This window comes from Gavialis gangeticus, unplaced genomic scaffold (genome assembly GCF_001723915.1).
Source record: "Gavialis gangeticus isolate Ggan-Ray unplaced genomic scaffold, GavGan_comp1, whole genome shotgun sequence".
In the NCBI taxonomy this organism is placed as follows: domain Eukaryota; kingdom Metazoa; phylum Chordata; order Crocodylia; family Gavialidae; genus Gavialis; species Gavialis gangeticus.
The window spans coordinates 109898410-109914214 of record NW_017728992.1 but is presented as its reverse complement, the minus strand read 5'-3'; the positions used below and the strand labels follow the sequence as shown (position 1 = coordinate 109914214).

Sequence of the window (15805 nt, the reverse complement as noted above, 5' to 3'; positions counted from 1 at the left end):
CTTTCCTACCTTCTCTATCACGCCTGTACAGCCTATAGCCCCTAATGTTTCAAAATGGTTGAAATTGGTTTAAGGTAAACCTGGTTGAAAGTAGTACAGGCAACCCTCGCCATTCGCGGGGGATACGTTGCTGTATCCCCTGCAAATGGCGAAATCTGCGAATAAGGCACTGTGTTTACAAACGCAGTCTGCGTTCATGAACACAGTACCCCCCGCGGCTGTTGGGGGGGCACAGCTCTGGTAGTGACTGTGGGAATGTGGTGGTGGTATCCCAGCAGCAGTAAGTGCAGCGCTCCTGAGTAGCTCCTGGAAGTGTATAAAGTGTATTTAAAATGCGGGTTCAGCATTCACAGATATTTGAAACTGTAAATGCTGAACCCATGAATAACGAGGGTTTCCTGTATTTAACTTAATTGATTCAGGTCAACCCAGTTTATAAAACTTCTGTCCCAGATCCCTTGCTGGTTCAAGTTAAATCACAGTCTCCCAGCATCCCCCGATTCTTGGCAGCCCTGGGCTGTGCTGGGCTGTGCTGTCTGCTCCAGAGAGCAGGGCTGCCCCCACCCCCTGCTCCCTGGCCAGAGCACTGAGGGCTGGCTGACAAGGGGGTGAGAGTGGAAAACCTAGTTGGGGACCTCAGCTGGGTCTAAGGGTGGGCAGCCCTTGCCAGACTTTTCCCCACTGAAGCAGAGGGGGCAGGGGGCATGAATGGGCAGACTCAGGTGGAGGGGAGGGAGAGGGGTTTAAACCCCCTCTCCCACCAGCATGGGACCCCAGATGGGAACTCCTTGGCACGGGGCCAGCAAGAGACCAGCAGACTCCACCCCCTCCCACCTCTGGCAGCGGCTGAGGCAAGTAGTTGATGAGGGGGAGGGGGCGTAATTCCCTTCAGCTCCCCCAGGCTATGGGGGAGGGGGAAGAGACTGGGGAACTGGGGCTGGAGGGACCAGTCCCCTGCTACCTGTGAGCACAGAGCCAAGCCCTGCAGGACCAGACTGAGACGGGGGAGGTGTTGGCAAAGACTTGGCACAGTCATCATATGTATGTGGTGGAGATGGAGCTAAGGGAATAGGAGAGGGTCCCAGACTGCATTATAAAGCAGAACCTGTAAAGGTGGGAGACTGCAATACCTAAGTAGAGACAAAAAGCACTGAATGCATGAGAGTCCTGCCAAAGGTGCTATAGGTGATAAGCATGCTAATGTCAATTCATTCCATCCAGGAATTCACACACCAACTGCAGATGCTTCCTAAGAAAATGTTTTCCAACTATTTAAGTTGGTATAATAAAAGATATGAGATTCACCCAAAGAACCTTGTCTGCATATGTCCTTAGACCAACATGGCTACAACCTACACCCTAATGACAAGGCACCCAAGTAGGGGTAGGGGGTGCAAGTTCACCTGTAAAAACCCAAGTAGAGATGAGGCCTGTGGGATCTCCACTGCAACACCTAAGGCCACCTGCTTATTCCCCAAGAAAGGCTTTCTGAATGCCTGGCTGTAAGGAGATACTCTGCCCTCAGCATTACACAAGACTTATGCAAGGCTTTCTCTTGTCTTTTTGGTTTATTACATTACATTTTAAGTTTGACTGAGTTATGTGCAGTCTCACTGTTTTACTTGACTGTATCTTAGCTTAGGTTCTTTGTTGTGTGCTTGAGGTTACAAATTGTTGTGTTCAATATATGTTCACTTCAAAGAAAGGGCTATTCTTGTTCAAGCTTTTATAAATTCAGTGCCACTACTTCTCCCCCCCCACCACTCCCCTCAGCCTGGCAGGGGCTGCCCTCACCCTTCTTGAGGGGGGGTGGCGGGGAGAAGCCTGGTAGGTACTACCCTCCTGCCCAGGCAGACCCAGGCTGGGGTCCCGTGTGAGCCAGGGAGGGGTTTTAAACCCTCACCCTCCAACATGCTAGCCCTGGGCTGGGGCCTGGCGAATATGTCAACTCAAGCAGGAGTGGGGAAAAGCCTTGGAGCTTTAGTCCCTTCCCTTTGGCAGTGGCTGGCAAGCTGGGAGGTGTGCTCTAGATCCCCCCAGGTCTGAGTCACTGCAGGCATGTGGCTGCATTTCCTAAATCAAAAGTGAATGTCTATTTACTTGCTTCTCAGTTTAATCTCTGCAGTTTAAACTAACCTGCAAAGACTGAATTGATTCAGCCTTGGTCTTTTTGCCTGCCTGTACTTAGCCCTAGGGATAGGTCTATACAGTCAACTTACTGTGCCCCAGAGCAGAGGTCTTGAGAACTCTGTGCTGCTCTGGGCAGGCTAATTCCTAAATTAGATGCACCGTAGCTACTTCCATGTGGCATTTGGGGTGTAAGAGGGGGAAGCTAATTAGTACAGGTCTATGCCAGTTAGCCTCACTAAGCTACTTCGCCTCATTGTCATGCAGCTGTGGTTACACTGCTTCCAGGTTAGGAAGCCGGTTTGCTGGAGCAATGCAACATGTGTGAGACAGTAAATGTATTATATAGCTGAAGTCACATTCGTAATTTAAAAAATGCTGTCCTTAGGCACCATAGAAAGTTTTGCCTTATGACAACTTTCAAATTAGAGCAGCATGTTAATATTTTAGCTGACTAGTGATATTAGTGGTGAGGTGGCATAGAATAGCAAAAACTTAGTATAGCATGGTCCACTTCCAAAATGTGATGATCGGGGTTTGGATTTTATCATTCCCTCTGCCTTTTTCTGACTGGGTTTAGATCATGGTCTTTATTTAATACTGATCAATTATACTAAAATCTGGGTATGGACAAATGTACATTTTAGCTGCTCCAAAAAGGGAGGTGAAGCTGCTGCTTGAGAACACACAGAAGCTGTTATGCTCTAACTGTTAGAACTGCATGCTCCTGTAGCCATAAAAGTTAGTTAAGTCACTTTAACTTTCAACCTAAAGGAATAGGGGTAAGTTAGAGCATATTTGCTACACTTGTATCAGATCATGTGGATGTAACAGTTACAGTATAACAGCTTGTATTGGTATCTTCTGATAGTGATAACATTGATAGGTCTATCTCTACCAGTGATTCTCAACCAGTGTGCCAGGGCACCTTAGGGTGCCGCAAGATTGTTTTAAGGGTGCCACACAATGTTAGCACTGTTAGGTGTGAAAACATGATTCAGAAGATAAACCTAGAAGTTTCAAATAGGAAAACTTGGTGTTAAAAACATTCTGACCTATTGTGATCTGAGTCCTTTGCAACAGAAAAATGGCTTTATTATGCGTCTAGTCAAAAAATGAGAGAAAACTAAGACCTGGCATTTTCACGGGGTGCCTTGAATCGAGAAAGGTTGAGAACCACTGATCTATATCCTCTTAGTCAAAATCCTTATCCCCATTCAAGTTTATCATCAGAACCTGCCACTTTTGTAATGCTCCAAGGAAACTTCGATTTGATAAAGGCTAGGCAGGTGAAATTTCTAACATTTGCACACAACCTACTGGTTTTGTTTTGTTTTTTTATCCCTAATTGCATGTTTCCTTTTCCTTGATGAGTTGCTTGCTGATCTTACACACCAATTATGTCTTGTCTTCTAGATTCCAAGCTCTCTCGAACAAGAGCTGTCACTTTATGTTTACAGCACTTACCAGAATGGAGCTTGACCTGACTTTTTTCTAAGGATTACAACAAATATAAATGTTAAATAATAATACTGCTTTCATATTAAATGTGCTATTTAGTACATGCCATTTATTCTTTTTCTTGGTGTCTGACTAGATTTTAAAAAATTGTTTGGATTCCCTGGTATTTGAATTAGAAGTTACAGATGGCATGGTAGTGAATAGTAAGATTTGACTTGATCATTCTTTTCAAAAGTTGAGACTGCACCACAAAAGCAAAAAAAAAAGAAGTAACACAGCACACTATGGCCACCAGAGACCTAAAAATACCTTTTCTCACAATTTCTGTTGTGAATATAATCTTGGAATACCTTTCTGATGCTGTGTGTATCAGCTCTGCTGATATGGCATCTTTGATATTAAATTAATATTGTTGTAATGTATTTCTCTTTAATTAAAAGAGAGAACATGCCTCTAGGAAATTTCCTAACAATACTCATTAGTAATAAACAGATTAAGTCCTTACCAGCTAATCAGCAAAATAAACTTCTAAGAGTTCTGAAAATGTCATGAGATAACACTATCATAATAAGAGTGGTTAGAAACATTATGGAATTCACAGTGCTGTTTGACTAGTAAGCAAGTAATGAAAAAGGTGGGTCAAAACTACAAAGTTTTAATTATAAACTTCCCCAAAGTTTGGAACTGTTTGGACCCATTTTTAACTACAATTTTTAATTGTAGAAACATCTTTAAGGCACATTATATAATATTGAGAAATGTGTTGGTATGACTAGTAACATTATGATCTTTGGAAAGAACATTCTATAGAAATGCAAAGCATTCATATCCACTGTGAGTCTCCACAGGAACTTAGTTGGAAATACAATAAAATGAATATGATGTAACAAAAGACCACAAATAAAAAAATAGATGTTTATGCATACCAAGGAGGCTTTCAGATACAGCTTAATGCAAGTTGAGTATTGGTGGGACTACAGTTTGAAGTTAGAGTACAGCCATTATCTATTAATTTTGTTGGTTTGGGGCTTTCTGTGGTGGTAGAAGTAATCACTGAAAGTGTATTGTTACCAAAAGGTCATTGTGAACCTGTTCCATAAGTGCATTAATCATTAATAATGGCAAGATGAAACTTGTTAAGTTCTGAGAGTATTTATTACATTAAAAAATAGATTTCAGAGGTTTAGGTGGCATTGTTGCCTCTAGACCTAAAGGCAAATTCTGTCTTGGCTTGCAGGTGAAAATGTAGTGGCTTTTCTCATCCTTGTCCACACATGCTTATATCATATCATAAAGACCAGCCCTCTAAAAAGATGCCTAGAGTGGGAGACCAGGAGCCTCAAGACTGAGGCTCATTGGCAGGATTATGTGGAGAAACTGGCGCAAACTCTGCTTGCACTTTAAGGCTAGTGACGGAAGTGCCACCTGGCCCCCCAGCCCCACGGTGGGGGAGGAGGAAGAGGGGGAGAGCCCTGCCCACCTCAGCAGCTCCATAACAGTTCAGCCTGGCCTGGGCATGGGAAGCCAGGAGCAATCCAGGTGCACAGCTCCCATGGCCCCAACTTGAGCCTCAGCTGGCTGGGAAGGGCCCTGTCCTCGTAGCCTGGCCTATCTGCACCTGCCCTCAGCAGCACCCACAGGCCGGCCTGGCTCAACCACAGCCCTAGCCCCAATCCCAGGCAAAGTGGGTGGATGATGGGGATGGGCCAGGCTAGGCTGTGGGGCCCTTCCCAGCTGGATGTGGCTCAGGCTGGGGCCATGGGAGCGGTGCACCTGGGTTACTCCCAGCTCCCCACACCCAGGCAGGGCCGGGCTGTCACAAAGATGCTGCAGTGGCTAGGGCTCTCCACCTTCTCCTTCTCCCCTGCTGCGGGGTCAAGGGGTGGGGGGCTCTGTGCAGTACTGCCTTGGGGCTCAGGGCTGGAGGGGCACAGTGCTGGGCCCTGCTGTGGGGCAGGGGGTGAAAACCAGCCACAGGAAGCCCTTGGTGGCTTTCTTCCCCAGCAATACAGAGTCCCCTGGCAGGTGGTCTCAGTTGTGGACACTGAGCAAACCCTCTACTCTTTAAATTGTGCTTATATGGAAGGGTCTGGCCAGAGCTCAGGCAGGGGCTGGCTTCCCCCCTACCTCCCTGCTTTGCCTCAGGCCTGGGGCCAGGGTCTGACCATGCCCCTGCTCTTGCTGCTTGACCCTTTGGTGCCATCTGGGGGTCGGTGTCTGGCCACGCTCCTTCCTCCCCTCTGAAAAAGCCTGGCAAGGGCTGCTTCCCACCTCCTGCTCCGGGCATACCTCAGCTGGGGACTGTGCATGCCAGGGTGGAGGTTTAAACCCCTTCCCAATTGTATTCAGCACCTGTGAGGGCCTGGCTACACCCCTCTCCCCTCAGTTCAGCTTCCCTCCAGTCTTCTAGCCACTGCAGAAGGAAGGGAGGGCTTGCTCTAGTGCACCATTTCCCAATCTTTTTTGCCCCACAGCACACTTAACAAAATAAAAAAGCACATGGCCAGCTGGACACTGACTCGGGGGGGGGGGAGGGGTGGCACATGGCCAGGTGGACACTGATGGGGAGGGGTGGCATTCAGCCAGCTGGATGACATTTTGAGTTAGAGCTAAGCCCCCTGCCTGGCTGGAGCCACGCTCCCTGTCTGTCTATGCCTGCAACCCAAAATGCTGCAGCACACATGGACGTGTGTGATGGCACACTAGCGTGCCACAGTACACCAGTTGGGAAACACTTCTCCTCTACTGTTCCCCAAGCTTCTAGCCTGGGCCACTGCAGAAATGTGGCTGGATTTCCAGAATTAAAAGTGAAAGTCTAATCACTTACTTCTCGGTTCAATCTACACAGGTTAGACTAACCTGCAAAGATTGAATCGATTCAGGCTTTTTGAACATCTGTACTTAGCCTACTTCCTTTCGTTAGCACTAAATTTGCATATAGTTTGAAGAGATCTGATTTGGACAGACTCATCTGAAAGAGAGCTGTTGAATTTTGTTCATTTACTCTAAAGATGAATGTCTGTAATTTTTTAGAAGTACTGAGAATGCACAATCCCGTCTCACCTTAAATCGACTTGTACACATCCACAACATGCTGTTACTTGAGTCAGATATGCTTGGTTTCCTTCATGTTGTGAGAAGCCTTCATATGATAGACTGGCAAACAGGTTTTCCAGTGGTGAACCATTTGTGACAGTGACTTCCTTTGCATTAATAGTTATGTGCTATTCAGTTATCTGTGAATTAACACTTTTAATCAAAATAATTCTACAAAATGCTGTTTGGGGATTGGAGAAACAAGTGTAAATGATTTTTTAACAGATAGCGCAATATAAAGAAAAGTTGTAGACTACATAATATATCAGATCAGTCAAGTGATTTATTTTTAAAAGAAGGATGTTACTGTCGTTCATTGAATTGTTAAGTATTATTCCGGAGTGGTGAACTTCAGATCTCAATGCAAAGGGACTTTATCTAATCAGATCTCACTAAAGGATGATATGTCATATGATGATCATAATTTATCTATTCATCCTGCCCTCTTTATCCTTTTTTTTTCAGGATGGAGTAGGTGTAGATGAGAAGCTGTCTTTACGGCGGGTAGCCGTGGTTGAAGATTTCTTTGACATTATCTATTCCATGCATGTGGAAACAGGGCCCAATGGAGAACAAATCAGAAAGCATGCTGGACAAAAGCGAACTTATAAAGCAGTAAGTACAAACAGACAGACCATCATTGCATGTTCTCTTGTAAGAATAATAATTATCTGGACGTAGCTGCAGGATTTGTTTTTCATGGTTGGACTAGAACTATTATACTCCAATACTTTCAGCTTCATTTCTGAGGTCTCTCAATGTATAAGTACCTAAAAACAGAAAGAATAAAAGATTTTAGGGTACAATTTTGTGATGGTGTAATTAGAATCAGCTCTATTGAATGCAATGGAATTCTGCCCACCTGTACCGGCAGAAAATTTAGCCTTTATATTACTATTTGATAGTTTATAAAAATGAAGCTCCAAGCTAATTGTATTTTTCAAAATCATTATTAGATCATATTGCACATATTTTTCCAGTTTAGAAAAACTATCAAGATACTAGAACTTAGGCTGGCTTAATAAACTGCTGTACTGCAGTAGATGTCTGAAATCTCCACTGTATTTTATTTAACAGTGTGAAAACTTACACCTTCCTAAAATCATAGCTGAAAAGCAGTAGATTTAGTGGCAAATCTCTTGACGGGCCAGCTGTCATGCCCAAATGACCTGGGTTCCAAGAAAAATAGTTCTATCTAAATTCCTGAATTGTGCTTTATAGTTTGGACTAGACTCTTTTGGCCAATCTCTGACTTAAAATACTTGTAAATCAATATTTAATGGAGAAATATATTTTGCAAAGACAAAATTTTCTTAAAGAGAACTAATAAAATATTTAGTGCCATTTCCTTTGATCACTGAAATGTACAACCATGTTTGTGTACTAGTGACCTTCCTCCCACAAATGGCCCCACTGTCTTTAGTCACGTGATACAGTCAACCAAGCTTTTGGCACATGAATATACTGGGTTAGAGCAGCAGCATTCAGTAGTTTCCCTTCAGTTAAGGGCTGACCATTGCTTTCCTTTTCTGGAACCACTTTGCCATCTGTTTACAGCTGTAGTAAACTGAAACTTTGCACACCTGTTAGCCCAGATGTAATTAAAAAAAACCCAATAAAAAGGTCAGTTGAGTCATTGTCCACAAAGGGTCAGCAAAAAATATAAAAACTCAACGTTTCAGATACCTGTATGTGAAATCAAGCTATTGAATATAAGAAATGACTAATTTTGTATAATGATCTTTTAGCTTTAAGTGAAATCTTGCAGATGCACACCTCACTTTATTTTATAACACATTACTTCTTGTTAAAATATTTCCTTTTTAGACTGTTTTAGATAGTATGGTATATGCAAGATCTGTGCAACATTTTTATAACTTGACAACAGCAATAGTATTTTTACAACTTGACCTTGGTAGTATTGAGGACTTGCAAAATATAGGGATATGGGAATACAGTTTTAGTCATTGTGACAGACTATATCAAATTTTGTAGTGTTCTTCCTATGTGGACAAACAGTAACTGTCTAAATTAATTTTCATGTGTCACTTTAGCAAGTTCTGTAGCTTGGTCTTCAGTACTAAAAGGCATTACTAAATAGTAGTCTTATTTGAATTCTCCACTAGCTAGTTTTACTAGCTAGAGTGATTAGTTGTAAAGAACAGATACTTGCCTCATTAATTTAAAAAATACTTCATTTAGAAGGATAATACACAAGTATATTGAATGTTATTGCCTATAAATAAAGTACTTTATGGAGTAATCCTGAACATATTTACCAAGTATAATATTTGCCACCATTTACTGACCAATAGATGTCAGCTGGATTGGTCATTTATGTGTTATGAACAGCATAGAAAGGCAGTTAATGTGGTGATGAGAACATTTTGTGTAGATTAACTTGTTCAGGAGTTACATTTGATGTTAATTTTTATTACGCTGGTGACATGAGTTTATTACCTACTTATCAACTGATGCTGCAGCAGTCCAAGTGCAAGTTTCTGTGTAATTACCAACGTTTGAAATATGTGTGCATTAGTTTTATTTATAAAATGCATCCAACTACATGTCACTTACATGTCCCAAGGAAAAAAAAATTGTATGAAAAAAAAGAAAAACTTCAGAGCCAACACATATCAACTCTTGCCACTCTACTCTTAGCTGGGAACTTGATTACATGGAAGAGGCCCAGATTTTGCTGGAATAACTGGGGAAGCAAATTTCAGTGTCCTAGACTCACAACTCAGAACCTTTTGTCCCAAGATGGTTAAATCTAGGGTCTATTGGTTTGAGCAACTCAGCTGACTTTTGTTGCTGTAGTGTGTCCCAGGCAACTGGTTTAAATCATTTAAAACTCTTTACAAAATGAAGCTAGTTCTATAGCTGGTCCAGTACTAGTTGAATCAAAATGGTGAAGAATTATTTTCCATGAGTAAGTATTTGTTAAAGAGTTTGGGCAAACTGTTTTCAGAGGAGAGGTAGTTCACAAACTGCACAGAAGCTATTTTGTGGTTGGTTATTCACAAGTTATGCCATGCTATTAGATGTATGGCACTGCTTCTGGTTCCTGAAAGGATGACTGAAATTTTTTGAGGAAGGAGTGATTAAGAGAAAAATCTGAAAGCCAACTTCTGGTACTTTGTTAGTGTAAATTAATTAATTTGGCGAGGGTAGGGTGGGGAGGGGGGAAATTCAAAAATACTTCCAGAAATTCTAGCAACTCTTTGCATACTTGTAAATAATGAATAGTATGACTCCCACATATAGCAGCAAGTAGTTTATTTGCTTATACAATTCCATGTTCGTGTTTTAATTATTCAATCAGCTGTAGTCAAAAGTATGAATAGTGTCCGAGTCTGATTAGAATAGTAATGATATTGTCAAAGACATAATAACTTCACATAACTATGGTTTGTATTTATGTGGTAAGGCAAGTCATATAAGAAAAATATGAATCTTCTCCCATTCTCTGATCTGAACTGATTCTTCAGTTTTGAAAGAGGGCTCTCTATTTCCCCTCATTCTTTCCCAGATGCTAACATGGTAGTGTGCAAGTCTATCATGCTGAAAGCATGCCCAGTAGTCCATGCTGGCTTAGTTTGTAAATTAAGCATCCCTATTATTCTTTACAGGACTTTGTTTTAAGTTGCAAACCTTTTTGGAAGTGAATGGGCATGTGCATCTTCATGTGTATTGATGCGCCTTTTTTAATGTGCATTAAATCCAGTACCTCCAATATGAAGTACTAAATTAATGATGAAGTACTAAATGAATGTGCATTAGGCTGTGCTAATGCACAGTAGTGCATTTGCATGCTTTCTTAGTGACACTTAATGCTCAGTAGACTATTTTACTGTGCATTAGCATAACGTCATGGTTTCTTATGTAACACTTTAATGCACAGTAAAATAGTGTACTGCACATTACAACACACGTGTAGATGTGCTCAATGACATTTGCACAATTAATTTATGGAGGACTTGGCATAACACTGCTGCCCAGGAAGATAACTGTTATTTGGGAGCTCTAGTATTTTGGGGTGAGCCATTGTAAAATTTCATCAGCTGAAAAGAATATGCCAAAGAAACAGCAGGATCCCTCAATATAGATTCTGTAAATTGCTTCTGAAAACACATATACTACAAAAGCAATTTTACAGTAAAGTCACATTCTTCTACCTCTACTTGCAGTACCTTCTACTGATCGTACAAATCGTTGTATCTAAGAATTTTCACACTACGGCACAACACATTAACTAAAAAATAAGAGCAAGTTTCCAGTATCAATTAATAACATAGAGAAGAAGTGGAATACACTGGAACTGGTTGACAGTATGCAGCACTCAGTATTCCTCCCTGCACACCTGGAGGCTCCAAAAGGTATTCTCCTGCCCTGAGGCAGAGTTCTTTCTGGAGCATTGGTTGTGGTACAAACAAGCCCATTATAGGTACAGACATCAACGCCTGAGAGAAATCTTGCATGGCAAAATGGGGGAAAAGGTTGATGGAAAAGCTCAAGAGAACAGGTTTTTTTTCAAGATTTGTTAAAATAGTTTGTTATAACAACAAACAACATAACAACAGTAAACAGTAAACAACGCTTTTACTAAAACACCATTTCACTGCTGAAGGAGTAAGAAATTAAATGAAGGCCTGCCTGATTTAAATACAAGAAGTTTAGTTGTTGGTTGTTTTCTTTTTCCCTGAGAAAGCAATGTAGGGAAACACGTGATAGTCTCTGCCTAATTCTTGTGGGGAGCGGAAGAAGTATACCGTTTTTTGTAGGCTCTGGACAGTGCCTAGACTGTGCCTCAGACTGTAGATTGGTTGAAAATTTGATTAGGAAACTAGACTCAAGTCCATTTACGTCACTCCCAGGAAACAGAACACACTGCTTGGTTCTTGTGCAGACAGGTGACCTTTGAACCTTCTTCTTGAACCTGACTAAACCAGACTAAAATTAATCTATGGTGTAACTTCACTGAGTTCAGTGGTCTGTAAACATTGGTGGTTACTTTTGCTTGTCTTCTCATTTCTTCCCTCTCTCGCTCTTTCCCCCTGCTTTACAGCAAAGATAAAAAAAATGTAAATTTAGTCTTATTACTAAGTTTACTCAGGAAACTCAGTAGTCTTAGTCTTATTACTTGTTAGTAACACTTGTTAGATTAGAACTCAGGAGTATAGCCAAAGCCTGATTTGCTAACATTAGCTTAGTACCTCCCAAACTAATATAATAAAGTATTGGTAAATTTAGGGCCTCAGATGGTGTTTTGCAGAAGTCTTAGTATCTTTATTTTACATTTTTGTATATACTTTGACATTATCCAGGAACCAGGAGCAGAGTGGTAATTTCTCAGGTTAAAACACAATAAAATCTAACTAACTTTTATGGGTTTTGGAATTAATATGATTTCTTGTGGCCTGTCCGGATCATTGGTCTGCTTTATGTCACCTGGTGATTCTTTGTGAAAACGCTCAAAAGGGAACAAGGAATTTTAAAGAGGAAAAGAAACTTCATTGGTCTAAATATGCCTGTCCTGTTTCAGTTCCTTTATTCCTTTTTCATTCCTGATTTTTATATTCAATTCTTAGGGGTTTGGGGCTATCAATGATTTAAAAAGAACATAAGACCAGTTCTTTCCACAAAATCATTCTTTAGAAGTAATATTCATAGTATTTAGCACTTATTCAGATGCATATTAAGCTGTCTTGGATCCAGGCCCAATGGTGTGTGGGGTTCAGAGAGTCATACACATTATAATTTTGTTGCTAGCAGCATTCACTTCATTCTTGTTGGTTTCTACATTTTTAGAGAAGATAGTGTGTAGTTATAGCAAGACTGTGAATGTAAGTAAAGCTTCTGAGTGAGCCGTGTTGCTTGGAAAAGGCCAGAACGCAGCATGGACTTACAGGGATGACCTAAGATTTGTGGTATTCAGACCTGTTATCCCTCAGGATCCTCTTCCCTGTTGCATCACTGTATTTCCCTTTCTCCTGACAAGAAAAAGTAGTGGACTTCTCTAGATCAATGTTGTTCAAACCGTGGCAGGTGGGTGACTTCCAGATGGCATGTGAGAGGAAGGAGTAGGACAACAGAAAGGAAAAGTGAAATATAAATGGAGGATTGGGGTGGGGGGCAGAACAAATGAAGCACAACTCCATAATAATGTGTCATAGGTTGTTGAAGAGATGATAGTGTGATTTTAGTCATATAAAGTGTTACTGTGTTATCCATAAAACCAAATCATAGGTATAAACAGCCATATGGCAAAGTTAGATGGTTGGTTGCCCCTTCTGGCAATACAAAGATGTTTGAAAGCCAGTGTGATCAGATACCTGGGTATTTCTCTAGTGTCAAACAGATCACTTACTGGGCCTGGGCTGTTCCCTGACATGGAGAGCATGTCAGGGATACGGATGGAGGACAGAGGGTAGTGCAATCCCCACACAACGTAACAGCCCTCTGTGATCCATTGCAAGCCAAAACAAGTCAGGCACAATGCTTTACATTGTACCAGGATCTAAAATGGCCTTGAGTAGTCTTCAAAATCAAAAGCACATTTGCCTTCTCCAAGGTCTAATGCTGAGCACAGTTAAGCCACACTTGAGGAGCAAGCCTTACATTTTGAAGCACTTTTCCTTGTGTTTCCCCACACAAATTAGCTCTTAACTTAGCTCTTTTTCCCTCTACTTGGGTTTTCATGTAACTTACAATAATACAAGAGATGACTAACAATAACTGCAGTGTGACATGGGGGACCTTGCTGCGTATGGTTGTCAGAGCAAAAGCTAAAAGAGAACAAGACAATCACAGGGGATTTAGTACCAGCTTAATCAAAACCATATGGAGGTGTTGTAGGTGCTGAGCCCTTTAAGGACAGTTAGGCTCAGCCCTGCCTGTGAGGGACCAGTTATTCCACAGCTGGTTCTGATTACATGGGGATCAGTTATCAGACTCAGGTGGGAAGGAGATGGCTGGTTGCCCTGGTTGGAAAGCTCAGCTGAAGGAGAGTAGTTGTCATAGAATCATAGAAAGTCATAATCGTAGAAGATGAGAGTTGGAAGGGACCTCAGGAGGTCATCTAGTCCAACCTCCTGCTCAAAGCAGGACCAACCCGGAGTAGGTCATCCCAGCCAGGGCTTTGTCCAGGCAGGTTTTGACACCCCCCCAAGGATGGAGCTTCTACCACCTCTCTGGGTAACCTGTCCCTTGTGACTGGGGTAGTAACTGGTGTAGCAAGGGGTAGTAGGCTTTAAAGAGGGACATCTAGAGTTGGACTGGGAATAAGTATCTGGCTGTGGAGATCTGGACCTGGGTAAGGAATGCAGGGAGAGAGTGTGTTTTGGGAATCGCCAGTGTTCTGTAAGAGAAAAAATCAAAAGGATAATTGAAGATGTGTGTCTTCTTTGGGGTTATTTTCCTTGCCAGTCCAAGGTAGGGTATGGATAAATGTCTAAAGATGTAGGTGGTCACAAGATGCTGATAAGCAAAGGGACTATATCTCACCAGAAAGTGGAAGACAAGTTAAAACCTTAAGACTGTTGTCAGGCAGATGGAGTATTCTTCATCTGGAGCTCTATTATAACTTAAGTCATCACTACACCGTGACCAGACCCTGTTGCCACAGAAGGATGGGGAGGAAACTGAGTCTAGTGAGCAGTGCCATATCAGGTCACAAGGGGCTGCTACAGAAAGTGACTCTATAATACACCTGTATGTTGTTTTCTCTAACTATCTATTCAAACTATTCTCTCATTCTACCAGTGTAAATTCAAAATTTCCCTATTGAAGTCAGTGAGCTAGGTAAGTCAGTGTCTAAGTTAGACTAAATTCTTCAGGCAGGTATAAAACTATGTGGTTAACATTTACACAACCGCAATTACAAGTGCAGCTATAAGTAGTCATCAAAACAGAAATATTTTGTGCTCCCAAAAAGCACATCTTTTTATTTTATTTGAAAAAATAATCTGTGAACAAAGAGTTCTGGAGTTTGTTTTCCTGCCGTGGTTAGCAAACGTTTCCTGCAGGGTCGGATACAATGCTAATTTAAGTCACCCTATAGTGCCAGACAAATTGACTAGTTGAGGTTGGTCAATTCTTTTACAGAGTCCAGTCACCTCTTGAATGCCCTAACCTTTAGAAATAAAACTGCATCAAGCTACAGCTTCACTCTTTTTCTTTCTGACTAGGTTGACTATCAAATATATCCTGATGATGTCTTCCTATGTTAGCCATAAAGCAGTTTATGGTGGTGGAGCTAGAAAATTCAGTGATAAAGTTTCACTTAATGTTATATCCTTTCTGACTTGTACCCCTCTATGTAAAATAGGGGTCAATGAGAAACATGGCAGGTAGCTGACATGTTTAACATTTCATATCATTGTGGCTTGTCTAGAGATCTTGATGGCTAATGACATTATAAAACCTGTATGCTTCAGTGTTTTACCTGAGTTTGTTGATGCTGTAATCCATGACTGCTATAGGTTTATGCTGTAGGGTTTATATACAGCATGACAGCATGTACAAATATTCATTTTTAGTGGTGGTGGAAAATGCTACTAGAAATGATTCCAGGAGAGAGAGCAGTACAAGCATTTAATTTGCAACTGCCCCATCTCCTATGGTCCTTGTGCTTTCCCAAGACTGGGATGATTCTGGTCTGGGCAAAGTGTGTGCTGCTCCAGTCCTCCCATTCCTGGGGGGACTGGAGTATCAGGCAAAGCCCCCCAGCAGGCTTCTCATACCAGGAACTCCAGAATGAGAAGTGGGTAGCAGGCTTGAGGTGCCATTCCCCCCATCTCGCTCCTGGTGCCTGGGAGCTGAGTAGACAGAACAACCCTGGTGTGTGGAAAGCTGGCAGGGAGCAGCTGGTAGCTACTCCTTTTGTCCTCTCTTGGTTCATGGGAGGGGCAGGAACAGCTCCCCCTGTACCTTCTCCATTTTGGGATGACCCCAGTTTCTGGAAGGCACAGGAGCCTTCGCTCTTCCTGGTCCCTGGGAGGAGTTAAGCCGTGAGTTAGCATACAAGTGGTTATTTTCCTGGGAGAAACTCTAACTGGGTACAGAGGGAAGAAGGGTAGGCTTGTAGTGTGTGTGTGTGTGTGTGTGTGTGTGTGTGTGT

General features: G+C 42.0%; 1 protein-coding gene across 3 annotated transcripts in view; it reads left to right on the top strand.

Annotated features, from left to right (window-relative positions):
• Positions 1–15805, top strand: part of NOL4 (nucleolar protein 4) — a 365842-nt gene that overhangs the window by 55483 nt on the left and 294554 nt on the right. For all 3 annotated transcript variants that reach the window (XM_019526816.1, XM_019526826.1, XM_019526832.1), the window contains one exon: positions 7150–7299. In XM_019526816.1, the coding sequence (XP_019382361.1) occupies positions 7150–7299 (150 nt within the window). The remainder of the gene's footprint in view (positions 1–7149; positions 7300–15805) is intronic.